This window comes from Populus alba, chromosome 6, assembly GCF_005239225.2.
Source record: "Populus alba chromosome 6, ASM523922v2, whole genome shotgun sequence".
NCBI lineage: Eukaryota > Viridiplantae > Streptophyta > Magnoliopsida > Malpighiales > Salicaceae > Populus > Populus alba.
Genome location: NC_133289.1, coordinates 17745199 through 17763480, shown reverse-complemented (window position 1 = coordinate 17763480; position 18282 = coordinate 17745199). Strand labels below are relative to the sequence as shown.

Sequence of the window (18282 nt, the reverse complement as noted above, 5' to 3'; positions counted from 1 at the left end):
TCTTATGATTGGCAAGAAAAATAAAAGATGTAATAAGATTTCTTGATTATCTCAGCTACTTGTATTATTACATTCTCACAGTAGTTGCTGTAGTGAAGACAACAAGAGGAAAAAAAATATAAAAGCAAGATTGATCGACTTGGAATTTAGCTTAAAGCTTGAAAATTAATACAAGTAAAAAAGAAATGTGTAAATTTGACGTTTGATATTAACAAAAATTAAACCTCCATTTCTATCTGTTTTTCTTTTTTTAAGTTCATACTTAAATAACTGCTATTTAAATATACCATGAGCTAGATCATATCGCTAATCAAACGCCTGTGTCGATTGTAATGCTTCTCCATGAGTACTTTTGAGGCTCCTTCTACAGTCCTGCGCCATGTCTGCATTGTAAGAAGTTTTGATTAGTAAAATAAAACATCTGGATCCTGATTCGAGCTAACATCACGAATTAAAATTTACAAGTCTCGAAAAAAAAAAATTTAAAAAATAATAATTAAATTTTCGAGAACGCTATTAGTAGTTAATGAGATATTGCTCTAATGATGAATGACCGGAGAACGTCTCACCTTTTCAATGGAAGCCAAGATTGACTTGCTCTTGGTATCCCTTGCCTTGAGCTGTAACCTTCCGATCCCGAGTTGCCTCAGCAATACAGATTTCCTTGTCACCGGAGGAAGAAGTGACCTCCTCTCCACTAAGCTGGAACTCGACTTATAATGCAATGGACTTTCAGATAAATTACCACCTTCGAGATCCCTTCTTGTCTTCCTCCTTTTTCTCCTTTTTAACACCCTTGCCAGCTCCAATTTATTAGCCTCATTAGCGTCATCATCACTCATTTCTTCTGCAAATTTCCTCAGCAACTCATCCGAAGATTTCTTGGTTACATGTTGAACTGTAGTACTACTAGAGTCATTATTAGCAGTGACCATTTTGAAGAGAGAGAGAGAGAGAGAGAGAAGAGGGGTAAGTTATGGTGACAGGGAAATGTGTATATATGGAGGAGCTGGTTTTGTAGGGTAGTGACTTTGGTGTTATGTGAGAAATGGACCGTTGAGGCAGAGGGATGATTTGAATAATTGTAATAGAAAATATAGCCGTTAGAGGAGGGAATAATGGGGTTAACGGGACAATAAATTGGCATTGACATGGGATTTATTGGTGCATGACAATGATAAGATTTACATTAATTCCAACTTCGACTAGATTTGTGCGCCACCCATGTTCTAGCTGATAAAATTGTCAGTAGCAAGGTTGGGTTTTTTTTTTTTTTTTTCCTGAGGAGGGAATGGAACATGTAATAAGAATCGGGCTGCCCATGATTTGGGATTTGACAGAATGGGCTTGCTTACCAGTTATTGTTTTGTGCCACCCAATTGATTTATCGAATGCTACTAAGGTTGATTCATGGACTATTATTCCATGCAAATGAGACTGCCATAAAAATGCCTTTGCACACAACGTTTTATAGGTGAAGTGCTTTGAGTAGAGGAAAGAGCTCCTTGACCGCTAGTTCCATTTTGTGAAATGATTATTATTATCAAGGGCCTTTTATGAATTCATGGCTACAGAAGTTGTCATCATGTTGATCCAGACCTCAGCAGCTCAAGTCCACCCTCAAAAGAGGGAGATTTATGACACTAAAACTATAATCATGGAGTTCAATTGTGCCCTGAAAAACAACAAAGTTTAGACAATGACAATACCTACACCATTCCTTTCTGGTCCCGCAATGCGTCCTGGAATTTTAAGTTCAGAGGGTTGAACTACATTTCAAAATATGCAAGACCTACATACAATTCACAAGAAGGCCCGCCAAACTTACAAAACATCCAGCAAGAAAGAAATACCGTCTAGGCAGTTGGAAAACCTGCTGGCAGATACACATCTTCCGATGGAGATTATGTATAGTCCAATTAATCTACTGGTGGCAGGCTTCAGACATTAGGCAGTGATAACGTCCTAGCAGTTCTAGTCCCTTCAGTAATACAGATATCATACATCATAGAACGTTTTTAAGGGCTGAATTGAGCACCAAAACTGAGAGTATGGCATTCCAGATTTCTCAGATTAAGCTGCAAAATGTATGAAAATTACTGTTAATGGCAAACATTGTTGAAAGAAAAAGTCCAAAGAAAGAAACAGAAAAGAAGAAAAGGTGTAAACTTTGTGCTCCCTATCTCACAACACTAGAGTAATGAAACTACATTCTTGTGCCCATTTCTAACTATTAACCTCTCTTATCATTCTTTGGTTAGTTTCCCTACTAAACGAATGAACCAAAATTTAAAATGTTAAGAGGATTAGTGATCAGAGGCCGTGTTCAAGCAGAACTACAATGTAATATAGTTTCATGTATCTAATCTAGTCATTTTAAAATTGTTACTAGCAGTGTAATAATATTAACTAAGTAACGCTGATGATTTTGACATTCCTTATTGTCCCACCAAATCCATCTCTTGCTTTCATCTTTCTGATAAACTTATTTGAGTAAACAAAAAGAAAGCAACCTAACAATCCTAAAATTTAGGTTAAATGATTCTATCTTTCATCTTTCTGACAATAGACTTATCTTCTCTCTTTTTAAAAATTTTAACATTAGTGCTTTTCACTTCCTCTACTAAAAGAAAAAAACAGAAGATCCACAATGCTGACGACAACCGGTTTGCAATGGAGGCTTTGTTGTTGTAGTAAAACAAATGAAACAAAAAGATAAGTAAATCAGAAAGAGGAGGTATTACATATCTTCCAAACCCAGGAAAAGAACAAAATGCAAGACATGGATCCACATGTAATCATGCATGCTAAAATTTGCACAATAAAGTTCAGGTATGGTTGTTTCCGATCCTTGAATAACTTTGAGCATTATAATAACATACAAAAACTTACCACAACCGCAATTCCAGTATCGCAGAATTTAGGAATGGAAATAAGTTTCACCAACTGCCCTTCTGAACCTGCAATTTTACTCAACATTAAATCTAACTGTAAATTGAAGAAAATTCAACTACAGATTAGATCTGTTTTTCCTTATTTATTATGTATGAGTTTATGAGAGAATACCATTTAAAATGCGAGTTCCATATTTATCTTGGTTACCAACAAAGTAAACATGCGGACAGCTCTCGATCAAAAAAGGATCCTTATCAGTGAAAGGATAACAACCTGAAAGACATTGATGAGATTGCATTCTTGAACTAGGAGCTCATGGAAGAAATCAGAATTTTAATTGCATGTATTCCTGTTCTCTTTGTTTGAATATAGTGTTATCTAAGTTTTCAAACAATCAAGCTAACATAAGAAAAATGAAAAATGAATTGCCAAATCATAGCAGGTGCTTCTACCGAGTGTGTTAGGTGCTGTTGGTGCCAGATGCCTCCACTTTAATGTCCTTTCCATAAATTCAAGCCCATCCCTTGCTTCTGAATACTTTTTCAGATCATCAATGTTCTGGCCTGATGTTCCAAGAAACCTGAAACGGACCAAAAACAATTGTCAAAATGCATCTAATTATCACAATTCATTGTTGAATTATGCACTCATTTCTTACCTGACACCATCAAGCTCAAAACAATGAGGATTAGTACACAAATTAAAAGTGTTATAAGCTCTTGATCCAGGAAAAAGGCATCTGTTCAAAGGCTGAAAAGAAATGAATAGAGAAAAAAAATCTTTCAATTTGAAGTGAGGATGTACATAAATTCCCAAAAGAAGGAAAAAGATAAGAAAGGGCAAACCTGTTGAGGTAAAGCAAAGTTTGCTGGATCATTAGATCCTGGCATGATATCCACAGACACACCTGCAGCAATCTAAACAGAGGTTTTAAACAATGAGACCATGACAAACAGATCCAAAAGAAAGACAAAATGGGAGAACAAAAGGTAAATAAAAGTTGTTAGTTATTAGTCAAAATAACAAAAAAAACCTGAGTCAACAAAATATCCAGCTCTTGAACTGGTTCAGAGAGCCTAGATTGATCCTTTGAAGCCAAATTCTGCCAAAATGACCAAGGGACAAAATTGTTTAGGTGACATGACATAAAAAAATCCCATCAAATATTTGAGTCCATAAAGCAAATTATTTACATGTTTTTAATTCTTATAATAGTTGGTTAGTCTACTCTCTCTCTCCCCTCCAGACATTAATATCTCAGTCAGGTTTAATCAATGTTGCAAAAATAGCATCACTACCATCGGGGAAGCTACTTCTAACATCCAAGCAGAGCACTCACTTTCACTTTTGCACCATTTCAAACAGGTAAGAAAATAGAAAGACAATAGCATAGAGCATCTTATGAAAAGATGAGACAAGAATTGTGAAGGAGAACTTCAGAACTGAACACGCACAAAGCAGACAGAAAAGATATAATACCATTACCTGTCCATTTAGAAGACCAGATGGAATTTCCACTGAATTACCTGCAAACACAACATGAACTATCTCTGCCGCAATACCCTGTTCCTGGTCATTTAAGCATTTCAAGTATGCAAGATAAGCAGCAGAACAACCTTTGGGAGGGGGGGGGGGGGAAGAAAGAAACTGCAAGAACCTGATCATCTCCCAGATGTCCTGTTATATGATCCACAAGAAGCTGAAATTGGAGAGGATTTGATGTGCTGCTTCCAACACTTACCCCAGAAACAAAAACAACATACTTGTCCTCTCCTGTGAATAATAAGTGCCAGGTCTAAAAGACAATTTGACTTCTGAAAGAAGAGTAAAAGGAGGGGCTCCCAAAAGATGACATGGTAAATGGAGTCCAAATATCGAACTTAAGAATGGACAAAGTCTACTCTGTTCAAATGGGCATTAAGTGATTCATCTACAAAGGAAGCAACTTGAAATTCCCATTTGGCGTTTCAACAGCTAACTAGGTGTTCGGTCGACATTTTTATGATCTTTCAAGTAATATTTTGTGAAATTAGTCCCAGATGCATTTCTCATATGTTACAATCCCTTGTAACAAAAACTCCATGCCAATTCCAAAATACTTCTGTCTATATAATCTTTTTTCTGTTAATTTCAAATTTATCTTCAGTTGTATGTAATTCTTTTAATTCTAAAGCCGTATAGATGACGATGACAATGCAGATGAATACATCTTCAAAAAGACTTAATGAATAAGGATGTGATAACCAAGAAACATAAAGATTTGTATATATCTGATCCAAGTAGAAATCATGCCAGAAATATAATTTATATCATACTTGATTTAAGTTGGGGCTCTATTTGTGGTGCTAAACCAGCTTCAAAGACATCTAGAACCAAAAAGTCACCAGCAGTAGTTTCCTTTCCATGTAAAGCAACGACACCACCTATCAAATGCATCATATCAATGTGAAACTGGTTTGTCAGACAAATAAAATATTCAAAATCATATTGTTTAAAAGGTTGTGGAAAACAAGTATTTTCATGAGAACTATTCTTACCTTAGGGCCTATTTGGAAGTGTGGTGGGGGTTGCTTTTCAAAGTGTTTTTCACTTGGAAATGCATCAAAATAATTTTTTTATATTTTTTTAAAATTTATTTGATATCAGCAAATCAAAACGATTCAAAAATATCAAAAAAAAAATGAAGCTAAAAAAAAATTCAAAATTTTTTCAAAAACATGGTTAGACTGCAATGCCAAACAAGGCTAGTCATCAACACAACTCCAGTCCAACCACAGATTCATCATTAAATACAAAAGCATGAGGAGACCGAAATTATTACCACACGATTTTCATGTCATAGAAAGATAATGCTTGACAAAAACATGAACACAACAACTGGAAAAAACAGTGATTAAGCAGACTTTACCAATTTGTTCCTGAAAAAAAAAAAAGTTGTGCCTCTCTAATAGCTGCCAACAAACTGCATTTGACCTCACAAGAATTTATTATTTTTGTACATGGGAGGTACCTGTAACATATTTTGAAGGTGAAAGCACGGTGCCACCAAGCTTAACTCTTCCACTTTCATCTTCCAAAACCAAATGATCATCCGGATGCATGAAGTTATGAGGCTTGACAAGAGGCACTGCAGATCTCTGCACATTGCACTCAAGTTTAAAAAATCAAACACCCTTGCAACGTACAATTTCTTTCTCACTTTCAAACAAAAAAGATATAAATGACAACGTCATGAAATTCATTATTAACAACCAAATACCTCCTTAGAATATTCATCAAGGACACAAGGTTTAAGTTTCATGTGCTTGTACAGGGTCCCAACAATGATGCATTCCTTGCCTTCTTCCAACCCCAAAACCGTACAAACTACAACAAAAAGATGCCGGTCAATAAAGACCACTCCATGCATCTTATAACAATGTCACATCATCAAATCATTAAGAATCCAAACTACCTACATCCAAGACCTTTACAAATGAGGGAAAAGGAGAAATTGAAAAATAAACCACTCAGGAAATTTACCAACACCATGTACAATTGGCCTCTGTCAATCAACATAGTAAACCTCACAACCAATTCCATTGAAATCCTAGGAGCAATTACAAAAAGATAAAATTTCCAAATTTTCTATGAAATAAATCAACAAAAACCAACAAAAAAATATACCAAAACCCTAAGCCCTAAATACCACCATAACCTACAGATTCCCTCTTACCTACCAACCAATCAGCAAAATAATAAGAAACCCACATAAAACCCCAACTTTACTCTAAAAGACAACTCAGTTAAAAAATAAAATTGCTCTAAGAGAAATATATCAGAAATTACTCCTCCCCCACCTCCAAAATTACAACACTAAATGCCATAAGTAAGCTAAAAACACAAACAAATCAAACACACATCACCTAATCAAACAAAAAAGCAAACTTTAACTTCAATTCAACAAGGGGAAAAAAAGGAAAGAAAGAAAGAGAGGTACCAGGGACATGGGGTTTCCAATCGGTAACGAGAGAGTAAAGCAGAGTTCTCATCAAGTGAAGACGAGCAAAGTATATTTGACTATATTGCTGGCCTCTATAGGTCTCTTTTTGAATATCAAAGGTCTCATCCTGCAATTTTAGCAATTATAAGTTAACACTTCCTAGAAAACAAAAGGAAAAAGTAAGAAACAAATGATATTTTTGGGACATAGAAGAATGAGAAAGAAAGAGATAATGGGAAATAGCGACCAGAGATTGGTAAGTAGAATGCTTTCTCTGGATATTTTTCTCTCTGTCGATTTCCATTCCAGTCATGGCGGGAAAACGGAAACAAGTAGCGGCAGCAGCCAACACAGAGAGATTAAAAGTATATAAAGTGTGTACTATGCTCATCATATATATTAATTATATAAAGTGTTCTTATAGCATTTATAAAACGGGGATGTAGCTCAAATGGTAGAGCGCTCGCTTTGCATGCGAGAGGCACGGGGTTCGATCCCCCGCATCTCCAATGTTCTCACTCAGGATTGCTTTGTTACTGGTTTTCCCCGATTTTGTCTAGCTGGTGGTACGACAAAGTAGTTCTAGGTAAAAAATAAAAATAAGAAAAACGTTTTTATTAGTCTATGATTGATGGTTTTTTTTCATGTTTAGAATTGATGTAGAGATATTTTTTCAAAGTATTTCTAATATAAAAATATATCAAAAAAATATTTTTTTTATTTTTAAAATTTTATTTTTGATATTAGTATATTAAAACAATAAAATATATATATATATATTAAAAAAAATTAATTTAAAATTAAAAAATAATTCAGAAATTTTCAAATCATATTTCAACACTAAGTTATAATACAAATGACAGCAGCTAAATTTTTTTGTGGTACTTGAAAACACGGTCTAAAAAATTGAATTTGTTTTGCTTAAAATTTTTATTATTATTTGGATATATTAATATTAAAAATGATTTTTTAAAAAACAAATATTGTTTTAAAATATTTAAAAAAAAATCATTGTAATAATATCAAAGCCTACCTTTGTATTCCACCAGCCTCATGAACAATTACATGATTCTCTTTTTGTCACCTGTTTATTCCTCTCCACTTGAAACTCTTAGCACGTCTTTCTTCTCCTAGTAAAATACTCCGTGATTATTTGAAAATGTAATTATTTTTTAAAGTATTTTTTATATTGAAATATATTAAAATTATTTTATTTTATTTTTTAAAAATTATTTTTAAAATTAATATATCAAAATGATTTAAAACATATAAAATAAATTAAATTTTTATAAAATATAATTTACACTATATTTCCAAACGGTACTTTATCTTTACATGCAGTTTAAAAAAATGGATCAAAACACTTTAGGTTAAATCCCTACTTGTTTACACCTAAAAACCACATATTTCAAAACGAGCGGAAACATCACAAATCATGGGTTGTTTAAGATTATCTTAGTTTATTTCTATTTTGTGTTGTGGTATATATTTTGTTTTAATTTTAAATTTTAAAAATATTTAATTAATAAATACATACCACAGTTTTGCATGAATCTTACTTTAAAAAATTAAAATTCTTAGTTAAAAAAATATTATAGGTTATAGTTTTTTTAATATTTACTTTTCAAATTATAATAAAAAAAAATTACCACAATATCAAATACACACTAAAAATATTACTCCATGACAAGAAAGGTGATAAGAATTTCTATTTTATTTTTATTTTCATGTTAGCTAATTGAAAAAAACAATTTTATTGTACGTTGAAGTTTTAAACTTTTTTAAACAAAATTAATTGTTTTGTTACTGCCTTCAAGCATTTAATATGGGATAAAATACATTTTGTATGATTTGTTTTTCCTTTTATAGTGACTTTTGATGTCATCTCCTGATTTTACTTAGTTTATTTTTTAAGTGAACTATTCTTGTAATACATTAATTGGTTAATTAAATCCCTCTATCAATTTCAAAATTGATTAATTCACTTTATTAAATAAATTTGTTTAATATTTTCCTTTCATTAATTACATGATGGATGATATGACAACCTGTTTAATCATGTGACACGTGTTTTTACTAGTTGATTCATGTTCTTTCCCTTTACTTATTAACAAAAGACATTAAATAAAACTATAATTAACAAAAAAATAAAGATTTTGGATCTCAAGAGTGAAAAGACTTCCAAATGCCAGTGGATGATTTAGCTTGAGAAACAGGTGATGGTCTTGTTATATCTTACCGCATGAACTTTTTCTTATCCTATGTAGCAGTTCATCACCTCCATACTTCTTGGAAAATATATTTATAATTGTTTTTAAAATATTTTTTTATTAAAATATATTAAAATAATATTTTTTTATTTTTTATAATTTATTTTTAAAATCAGTACATCAAAACAATCCAAAACATATAAAAAAATTAATATTTTACAAAAAAAAAAATAAATTTATTAAAAATACAAATTACCCACGTTTAATAGTTCATCACCTCCATACTTCTTAGAAAATATGTGTATAGTTGTTTTTTTAAAATATTTTTTATATTAAAATACATCAAAATAATATATATTTTTTTTTTTTTTAAATTTATTTATAAAATCAGTACATTAAAACAATCCAAAATATATAAAAAAATTAATTTTTTACAAAAAAATTTAAATTTATTAAAAATACAAATTACCCGCATTTCCAAACTCAGCCATACAAAAACAATTCTTCCATCTTCTGTAGTGGTTCTACAGTCTTCACTTATGCAAGGTAAAACTCTTTGAAAATAAATAAGGTTAGCCAATCATTACCACACGAGGAACTTCTACAACAAATCCAAATTTGATTGAGAGTGGAACTAAGACCTAATTAGTGGAAAAAAGTAAGTGAGCTAAGTATAAATTGTGTAGAAAAATTAAAGAAATAATCTCAATTTTATGTTAAATAGGGTGAGTTAAATCTACCCATTATTAAAACCAACCATTAATCCTACTTTTCTACAAGGAAGTTTATTTTAATAGTAATAAATTTAACCCCTCTATTCCAAGTGTTTGTGTTTTATTATTTTGGAGAGTTTGGTAACATGTTTTTTTAATGAGATTTCTAGTGGATTGTTATAAAAAAAAATTGAGCATCAAATTAATTTTTCTGATTTGGATTCAAGGATAAATCATTTCAAAGAGGGAGGTGATATACAAACAAAATTAGTTCTGAATTTTGCATGAAAATGCCTAATGATTAATTTTATGAGATCATATATATCTCTCAAACCACACATCAAATCAAACTAAAATCTTATAAGAAGATACTAGACATACAGAATAAATTGTGGTAAAAATTCAAGTTAATTGGAGTTCAATAACATATTATGTAAACTGGTTGCATTTGCTTTTACTATTTTGGCAATTTGATGATAAAATGTTTTTTATTATCTAGTTTTGGCTACAAGAGTTCTTAGTGTGGTTTAAATTCATTAAAGAACTGAAGTAATTTCTTTCTTTAGATATGTATGACTTTTATGAGCTCTATAAATATTTTAGTTTCAATTATATTTTATTTATTTTGGTTGATTGGAGAGAATTTTTAAACTTTTGGATTTGATTAATTAGCTAAGACCCATGCTTGTTTGAACTTAATTATTAATTAATTTTCAACTATGGCCTAAGACTTGTTTGGATCTATGTTTTCCGGTGTATTGGTATAGGTTTTGTATCAATTTTATAAGTGAGCAAATTTAATCCACAAAAATAGTTTTATCATACTTTTATTTTCATGAGTATAAATACTCTTTGTAAGGAAAAAATATTTAAACTTGATAATATTACTATTGCCGAGTGTATTTAGCTTGTGTGAGAGAGATTTTCAATTTCTTTAGTTCTTTAACAAACTAAATTAATTTATCAAAAATTAATTGGTTTTGTAGCGTCTTCTTTATACTTCTCGTTTACGAATTAATACTCGTAGGGTATGAGTTTTTATTCTAATAATGCTGGTGTCTTATGATAGATTTTCATCGTATCACAATCCTATCATATCTATTTTAGCTTTTTGGGTTGTATTTTAACTTTATTGGAGGATCGCTTGGCTATGTATTCAATAAGTTTGCATAATGATAATTTCTATTTTTTAAGATGTCTTTAAATTGTTTTTGTCTTAAAAAACATTGTATTATTAATTTTTAGTATATTTTTATAATTTTAATGTGTTAATATAAAAATTAATTTCTTAATATATTTTTAATTAAAAATTATTTTTAAAGCATGCTTAGCGCGTTACCAAACGCACTTTCTCGTTATCATGACCCAACTACCTTACTTCGAGTAATGTAATTTCCCACTTCTAGGCCCCACATGAAACGAAACGTGTTTTCTGCTCTAATCACTTTCCAATATAGAATTATTAAAATAAAATAAAAGGGTAAAAACCGGTTCTTGCTCAGAACATGACAGTACACACGAACACAATTCACAGCACTGAAAGAAAATCTCAGCAGCTCTTGGAATTTGAATGGCTTCTTCTTCATCGTCGTCATCATCATCTTTAATCCAAGGAGGCTCACTTCCTTCATTCTCTGCAATTCGCTCACGCCATTCATCTTCGGCACATTCTTTTCTATGTTTGACCAAGTTACCAGATAATAGCCTGAGGAGCTCAGGCTACCGGCGAATCGCCTGCACCGCTATGGTACAACAGGCTGTACATGGGGCTCCAGCTATTTATGCTAAGGAAATGGAGAGACTCTCTGCTAAAGAATCTCTGCTTCTCGCTGTAATTACTCCCTCCCTTCCTGAATTATAAGAAAGTTTATTCATTTCTTTGTATTGAAGTTAAGTTCGATGCAATTCAATGATCTTGACCTACGGTTGAATGCTTTTGAGTGGATAATCTCAAATCCTAAAAAAATTAAAGTCATTTCTTAGTTCGCAGTTAGTGGATTCAAAGTAAGAAATGAATTCAAAACGGAGATTTTGTGCAAGAAACTGCTTCTTCTTTATATATATATATATGCTAAGCGAAACAGAATAAAATCCCCAATTCCTGAAGCAGAAAATGCGAAACCAAACATAATAAAAAGTAGAAAGCAAAAACCATGCTGTAAAATCGACTAAAACTGAAGTAGCTAAGAAACTGGAGTACTAAGTCTCCAATTGCTGCATAAAGAAAATGTTGACTCTGATCAAAATATTCAGAACCGCTCTAATAACCTTCATTACCTGTTTTCTTTGTAAAAATAAAACCCCAATGTTCCATTTCCTTCGAGACCATATGCACAAAAGCTAGCGATTGTGGGATGCTAGTTTTTGCAGAACAGACACAAATGACTCTTTCTCAGATTCTTCTTGGCCCAGATAAATTTTATATCCCAATCCCGTATGTAAGATTCTGTGCCAAACAAATTATTTTTTGTATTTCGACATGAGAAAAATAAGTGAATGTTCTTGCTCTGTGATGCTTGATTACATAGGATATAGACAGGATTAATGCTTCTCCCTGTACATATCCATCTCTCATTTGTTGATGCTCCCTGTTTAGGATAGTTGATAAAGCTATAAAACTGGTTCTTGGGAATGTCTAGAGAGGCCCATAACAGTTTGTGCCAATCAACCTGATCTGAACTGGAAAAGATTAAGCCGCAAATTTTGGCCTGTTATTCTGCCATTGCTTCAGAGTTTTCAGGAAGCCATTATCAATAATTTCCTTGAATAACAGAAACAACTGTTGCATTCCCTTGGATACCAAAATGAAAAAGAAAAAACCTTTTCCCACAAGCCTTTATCAGTAGGCCCTTGTTGCCAATTGTCTCACCAACAGAATGTCATTTTGAAACTACAAATAGCATAATCAATATGACTCCAAGCTAATGGCCTAAGATTTCTCCAGCTTTGAAAGGAATCCCTTGGCACTTTCATAGTCCATGTGTTTTTGCTTCCTTGGTTTTACCAGTTTACTAATTTCACAGTATTAATGCACTAGTTTGTATAGCAGACAACAAAACTCTTGCTTTAAATGTTGGTCATTTATGGTTTGTTTCATTAATGGAGTAAATAGTATTGCTTTGGAAACTCTTGATGTTTGTTAAAGGTTTTTTTTTTTTTTGCATTTCCAATGATTTAGTTCAAAGATTCTGGCGGTTTTGAAGCTCTGGTGACTGGAAAGACAACAGATATGCAGCGGGTTGATGTGAATGAAAGGATAAATGGTCTTGAGCGGCTCAATCCAACTCCACGACCAACTACGTAGGTGCTTAACAAAGCACTTCCATTTGCTTATATGTTGTTTTTGTCATTTTTTTTGAGATGTCTACTTGTTATTGAGCTACGCAGGTCACCATTTTTGGAAGGTAGATGGAGTTTTGAGTGGTTTGGAGCTGGAAGCCCTGGATTATTTGCTGCCAGATTTATATCCGAGTGAGTACTGATGGGTCTTTGTTTCTTATTTTGCATCTTCCAGCCTTTTCTATTTCCTACAAGGAATGTGATATTGTTATGGTTGCAACTTATATGGGAGTTTTTACTTCGCTGGGTTTGTCAATTTAAATGACAGTTAATTATCTTGGTTGTTGTAGGAGATTTCCTAAAACTTTCGCTGATTTGTCTAAAATGGACATGGTGATTAAGGATGGAAATGCAAAGGTTACAGCAAATATGAAACTATTATACTCGGTACCCTTCTATCTTTTAGTGCTCTTGTTGCAATACTTGCAAAATTTTGCTACCAATAATAGAATTAGAGAAATTCTCTTGCACTGAATTTCTTACAAATAAAGGAGGAAAGTTTCTCAAACCTGTTATGCAGTAAGCATAATCTTCTGGAGATGCATACTTCATGTAGATGTTGGGTAGGTGTATTGAAATCAAGGCCGAAGTTTATGCATGATCAAAATCACACCTCAAAATTCTGAAGTTCTCAACATATATAATAACAACATACCCATTGATAATAATATCTGTGTAACAGAAATGAAGTATTCTCCCAAACAATTGCTTGATTCAACCTGCCTGTAAATATCATGGAAGGTTTGAAGTTTTAGCAAACATGAACCCATCCTTGAGATATATCACCAAATCTTTTCCAAGCACAGATGAAGACAACTTCCAATTAAGGTGTGAATATTTTATGTTTGCTCTTGTATATTTTTGAGCTTTTGTTTGATTTTTTCTCTTCTGTGTAATGCAGATAGAAAGCAAATTCATTCTGCTCTCCAAGTTAACTGTGGAGGGACCTCTTAGAATGAAAGAGGAATATGTTGAAGGGATTCTTGAGACACCAACCATCATTGAAGAAACAGTACCAGAACAGCTAAAAGGTGCATTTGGTCAGGCGGTTCACACAGTGCAACAACTTCCTGTTCCTATTAGGGATTCCTTTTCTAGCGGGCTGAAAATTCCTCTAAGTAAGCATTTTGATGTTTGGATCATTTTCTCTCTATCTTATTTGAGAATTTTCCTTCCTAGCCAACAAAGAAGAACAGGGTACCTCTAGACCTCAGTCATATAAGATCTGAAGCTTTAGCCATTTTGTTGTCCCCGTACCCCAGCCCCTTCCTACCATTGTCTTGGACATTTTGGGGATTCTCCCTTTTAGTAACTCATTTAGCTGTAATTGTAGCTTGACATTTATATTGCTCATCTGGTCTACCTTTTCAGGTTGTTTAACTCTTTCTAGGAAATGTTTCTGCTATTCTTTTATGGATATACTCAAATTTTGGGTCATAAACCTACCCCAAGATGTTTGTAAATATCATATGCATCCCTGATGTTTTCATTTGAATTTCTTCTTTGTAGATATATAATAGTTCCAAACAAAAAACTGTTTTTCTTTTTAATTCATCGATGATTAGTTATTTATGTACTCTCTTTTTTGTGTGTTTGTGAACCGTGTTCCATTGCTATACCAAGGGCACTTTTTGAGAACACTGATTTGAGGTCATGCTATGTAAAGAACCTCAAGGCTGGTTTCCAACACTCTTCTGTATTCAAGAAAGTTGACCCTGCAGCATATATCAAGACTTGATTAATTGCCATACATTTTGTGTGCTGCTGTTAACCAACTGCTTGTGTTGTGTTAGACCTACAATTATGTTATAGCAATTTAGCATTATTTCAATCCATGAAGTTTCACAGGTCCAGAAATTTCACTCTCTTTCAATTTATTGGAATCCCTTGTTGAACTTGGTCTATGAATACGAGATGATCATCTTGTTTCAAAGTTCTACCTCTTTCTTTTTTGTCACAGTGGCAGTTACTCACTGCTAATATCCTGCTTGGTACAACAAGTTTTAAATGAGAAGAAACTTGAATTTCAGGGCTTATAAACTTATAATACTTAATGATGCCCTGTGCTTTTCGTGCTTGGAGTTTTTAAATTGCTAAGTTTATTTGTCTATGCCTGCAGCCAGTACTTTCCAGAGACTCTTCATGATTTCGTATCTTGATGATGAAATACTTGTAAGTACTCAACTTGTTATAATTTATCATATCATTCTGAAGCATAGAATTTTTTCCCTTGAATTATTATTCAAATGTTCTCATTGCAGAAGTGGATGAAAACTGCACATAGGATTAATCTGCCATCTGAATCTTGTTTCAGTAGCACATCAAGAGTAGTCTTTGCACATATTTTAAAAGGAAATAATATGAAAATGTCAAAAGTAGATGCCATATTTCATTCTCATGCGATAATATACAAAAAAAGGAGCTTTACGAATTCTAGAGTACTATCTGTTGTATTATTAACTTGGGAGCCCTATCATGGATGAATGTCTCCATCTACCAAGATTCATGAAGTCTCATACATTCTCTCCCAGCTTTTCTCTCGGGTCCCTTAGAAGCAGTGGCGGATCCTAGAAGGCACAGGGGAGGGCAATAGCCCCTCTAGGTTTTGAGAAAATTACATCTTGGTCCATGCGCTTTTAAAAGTAACAAATTTTATTCTTAATGTCAAACAAATTTGTTTAATTAGTTGCGTTCTTGTAAATAGCAAAATTGTATGTTGGTCCTTGATTTTTATGAATAACATTTATGTGTATTTATGAAATACATATGATGAAAGAAAATGATTGTTTTAAATCAAATATTTTTATAAAAAATTAGATTTTTTTTAACGCACATGTCAAAAATATTTGTTCAAGCTGATGAAAAAAACTCTTGTTTAATTTATGCATGTGATTTCCACTAAAAATGATCAATTTGTAGATAAACTATATCTATGAACAATAAAATAGATAATATCATATTATTGATCTTACTTCCTCAAGAATTGTTCTCAGGATCCGCCATTGGTTACAAGGAGCCTGAATTTACCTATTTGGTTTTCTTTCATTACATGTTCCTATCATCTCTTGCGACCATTTTAGGTTCAACACATAACATGGCTTTCACTACAGATATAGCTTGTATAATATGACCACTTGCACTGCTGTTGCCAAAAGGATGGTCATGCAGAAGTATCTATTTTGCATGGTCATAAATATATATTTGCAAAACAAAAGGATAATTTCAAAGAACTAGCAGTTAGCTTTGTGAAAGATATGTAAGAACGTAAACCAGGAAAGTAGACATTATCAAATTTTGAGTATTTTTCCTGGTTTTTGACACAGATAGTAAGGGATGCTGCTGGAGCACCTGAAGTTCTTACAAGGCTGGATGCACCAGCCTCTCCAATGGCAGAACCAACTGCAGAGTATGAGAGCTAGAGATGTGAAAACTTACTGTTTATTGTTTTTTTTCTCACCCTTCTAATACAATGTAGACTAAACATACTTTCAAGATAATTGCTGAGATTAAGTTGTTGGTTTCAATACAAAATTAGTGGGTGGATTTGTTTGAGGGTCATTATCTGCGCATACTTTCAACCCTCGTGGCTCTTGTCCATCTCTCAAATTCACTCAATCTGCATACTATATGGTTCCATTCTGTGCATAAAATTGTGACCCAGGGTATGTTCTACTGGTTGAAATTGAAAGCCTTTTGCCAAAAGTTGTAGAGGATTGAAAAACATAATGAGAAAAGTTTGGTGACGAGTGTGAATATGATTGATCAAGAGGGTGCCGTGCTGTGCGACTCCATGCTTTGCTCTAATGCTGATAAAACCTCACCGCATCAATTGTTTCAAAACTTTGCCTTCACGCCATTCACGGAAGTATTTAATTTTTAAAAAAAAAAATTAATATTTTTTGATGTTTTTAGATCAATGATAACAATACTTCCATATAAAAAATAACAAAAATAAATAAATAACAAAGAAAAAAGAAAATGAGCATGGGAAGCTCCATTTGTGGCCTTTGGAAACAAAGGAGGAGCAAAAGGGTCGATAGTATTGATTGTAAGTTTGCTTAGCCCCTTTGACTTGCATTCTGTACGTCCCCATGGGGGAAGCACGTCCATGATGATCTTTATGTAAATTGTTTTTGGCTTCTCGAAAAATAGAGGAAACCTGTAGCCTCCCTGATTTATACTGCTCTGGCTTGCATCGATCGGGCTCTAATGGCAGGCTTTACGCATCAGAAACAGACATGCCATTTCCTGAAACAATCCCACCTCTAAGTTCTAACCCGTAATGCCTTCAAAACCCAGTGGAAGCTTTCCAACATTCAGTTTAACCTAATCCGCAAGTGTTAGCACAAGTTGTCAGGGCTTGATGGCCTAGGGTTCGAGGAGTTCATAGCCTGTGAATTTCTAACCTCTTTCTGGAAAAAAACGTTAGGGTTTTTATGACCTCAGGCTGCTAATCCAGACCGTGAAGTAGTTGTAATGGCCCAAAATCATCCACATTATCTCTTGTAAATGTTCAAAAAAAGACGCATCCAGTAACAAAGTGGAAGATTCTTCCTGTGGGGATTTATGGAAATTCATGGCCAAGTAAGTGTATCATCTTGACATGTCTCAAATCACTTAAATGCTTGTTCGTTCAAGAACAACACATAAGTAATAATAGTGAAAAACGATATTTTAATTTGCTCCTTGTGCATGATTAATTGGAATCCAGGTATTAAGTTATTGTTTGTTACATGAAAAGTGATTAATTTTACAGAAATTATTCTCTAATTATATATAAAAATTTAGTTTCTGGTTTTTACTAGAATTTATTTTATTTAAAATAATTTATAAAATTTAATTTTTTAAATTTTATTTTCTTTCAATCTTTTTATCCGTCTAATTAGATCATTATTCTTTAAATAAACTTGAAAAAATAAATTAAAATGTTAAGGAGTTATTTTTTATTTTTTTTAACCACATAATCAAACATTAAAAAATATTTTTCAATTTATTTTTTATAACTTATTAAATATTAAAAAAAGTTAAAATTTACTTTTTATAAAAACCATTTTTTTTTAATAGAAAACAAACAAACAAACAAGATTAACATCATATAAACTTATTGGTGGAATTATAATAAAAATTGAAGAGTGTACATAGA

General features: G+C 32.6%; 3 protein-coding genes and 1 non-coding gene across 4 annotated transcripts; 2 read left to right on the top strand and 2 right to left on the bottom strand.

The window, feature by feature from the left end:
- LOC118043894 (uncharacterized) lies at positions 1–1258 on the bottom strand. Its single transcript, XM_035052004.2, has 2 exons — positions 570–1258; positions 1–383 (listed from the first exon to the last, which is right to left on the bottom strand). The coding sequence occupies exons 1-2, from the start codon at positions 933–935 to the stop codon at positions 294–296; spliced, it is 456 nt and encodes a 151-aa protein (XP_034907895.1). The 5' UTR covers positions 936–1258; the 3' UTR covers positions 1–293.
- Positions 1259–1608: 350 nt separating this feature from the next.
- On the bottom strand, positions 1609–7274 carry LOC118043892 (DNA polymerase delta small subunit). The gene is made up of 14 exons (XM_035052001.2): positions 7125–7274; positions 6875–7004; positions 6155–6261; positions 5906–6032; positions 5211–5318; positions 4553–4668; positions 4381–4464; positions 3929–3997; positions 3741–3812; positions 3554–3645; positions 3348–3475; positions 3067–3168; positions 2893–2960; positions 1609–2078 (listed from the first exon to the last, which is right to left on the bottom strand). The coding sequence occupies exons 1-14, from the start codon at positions 7269–7271 to the stop codon at positions 2019–2021; spliced, it is 1410 nt and encodes a 469-aa protein (XP_034907892.2). The 5' UTR covers positions 7272–7274; the 3' UTR covers positions 1609–2018.
- A 39-nt stretch (positions 7275–7313) lies between these two features.
- TRNAA-UGC (transfer RNA alanine (anticodon UGC)) lies at positions 7314–7386 on the top strand. The gene has a single exon. It is a non-coding gene; the product is annotated as a tRNA-Ala (tRNA).
- Positions 7387–11286: 3900 nt separating this feature from the next.
- On the top strand, positions 11287–16697 carry LOC118043895 (probable plastid-lipid-associated protein 13, chloroplastic). Its single transcript, XM_035052005.2, has 7 exons — positions 11287–11631; positions 12979–13100; positions 13188–13271; positions 13430–13526; positions 14041–14257; positions 15259–15311; positions 16463–16697. Exons 1-7 carry the CDS (start codon positions 11371–11373, stop codon positions 16556–16558), a joined length of 930 nt encoding a protein of 309 aa, XP_034907896.1. The 5' UTR covers positions 11287–11370; the 3' UTR covers positions 16559–16697.
- The last annotated feature ends 1585 nt before the right edge of the window (positions 16698–18282 follow it).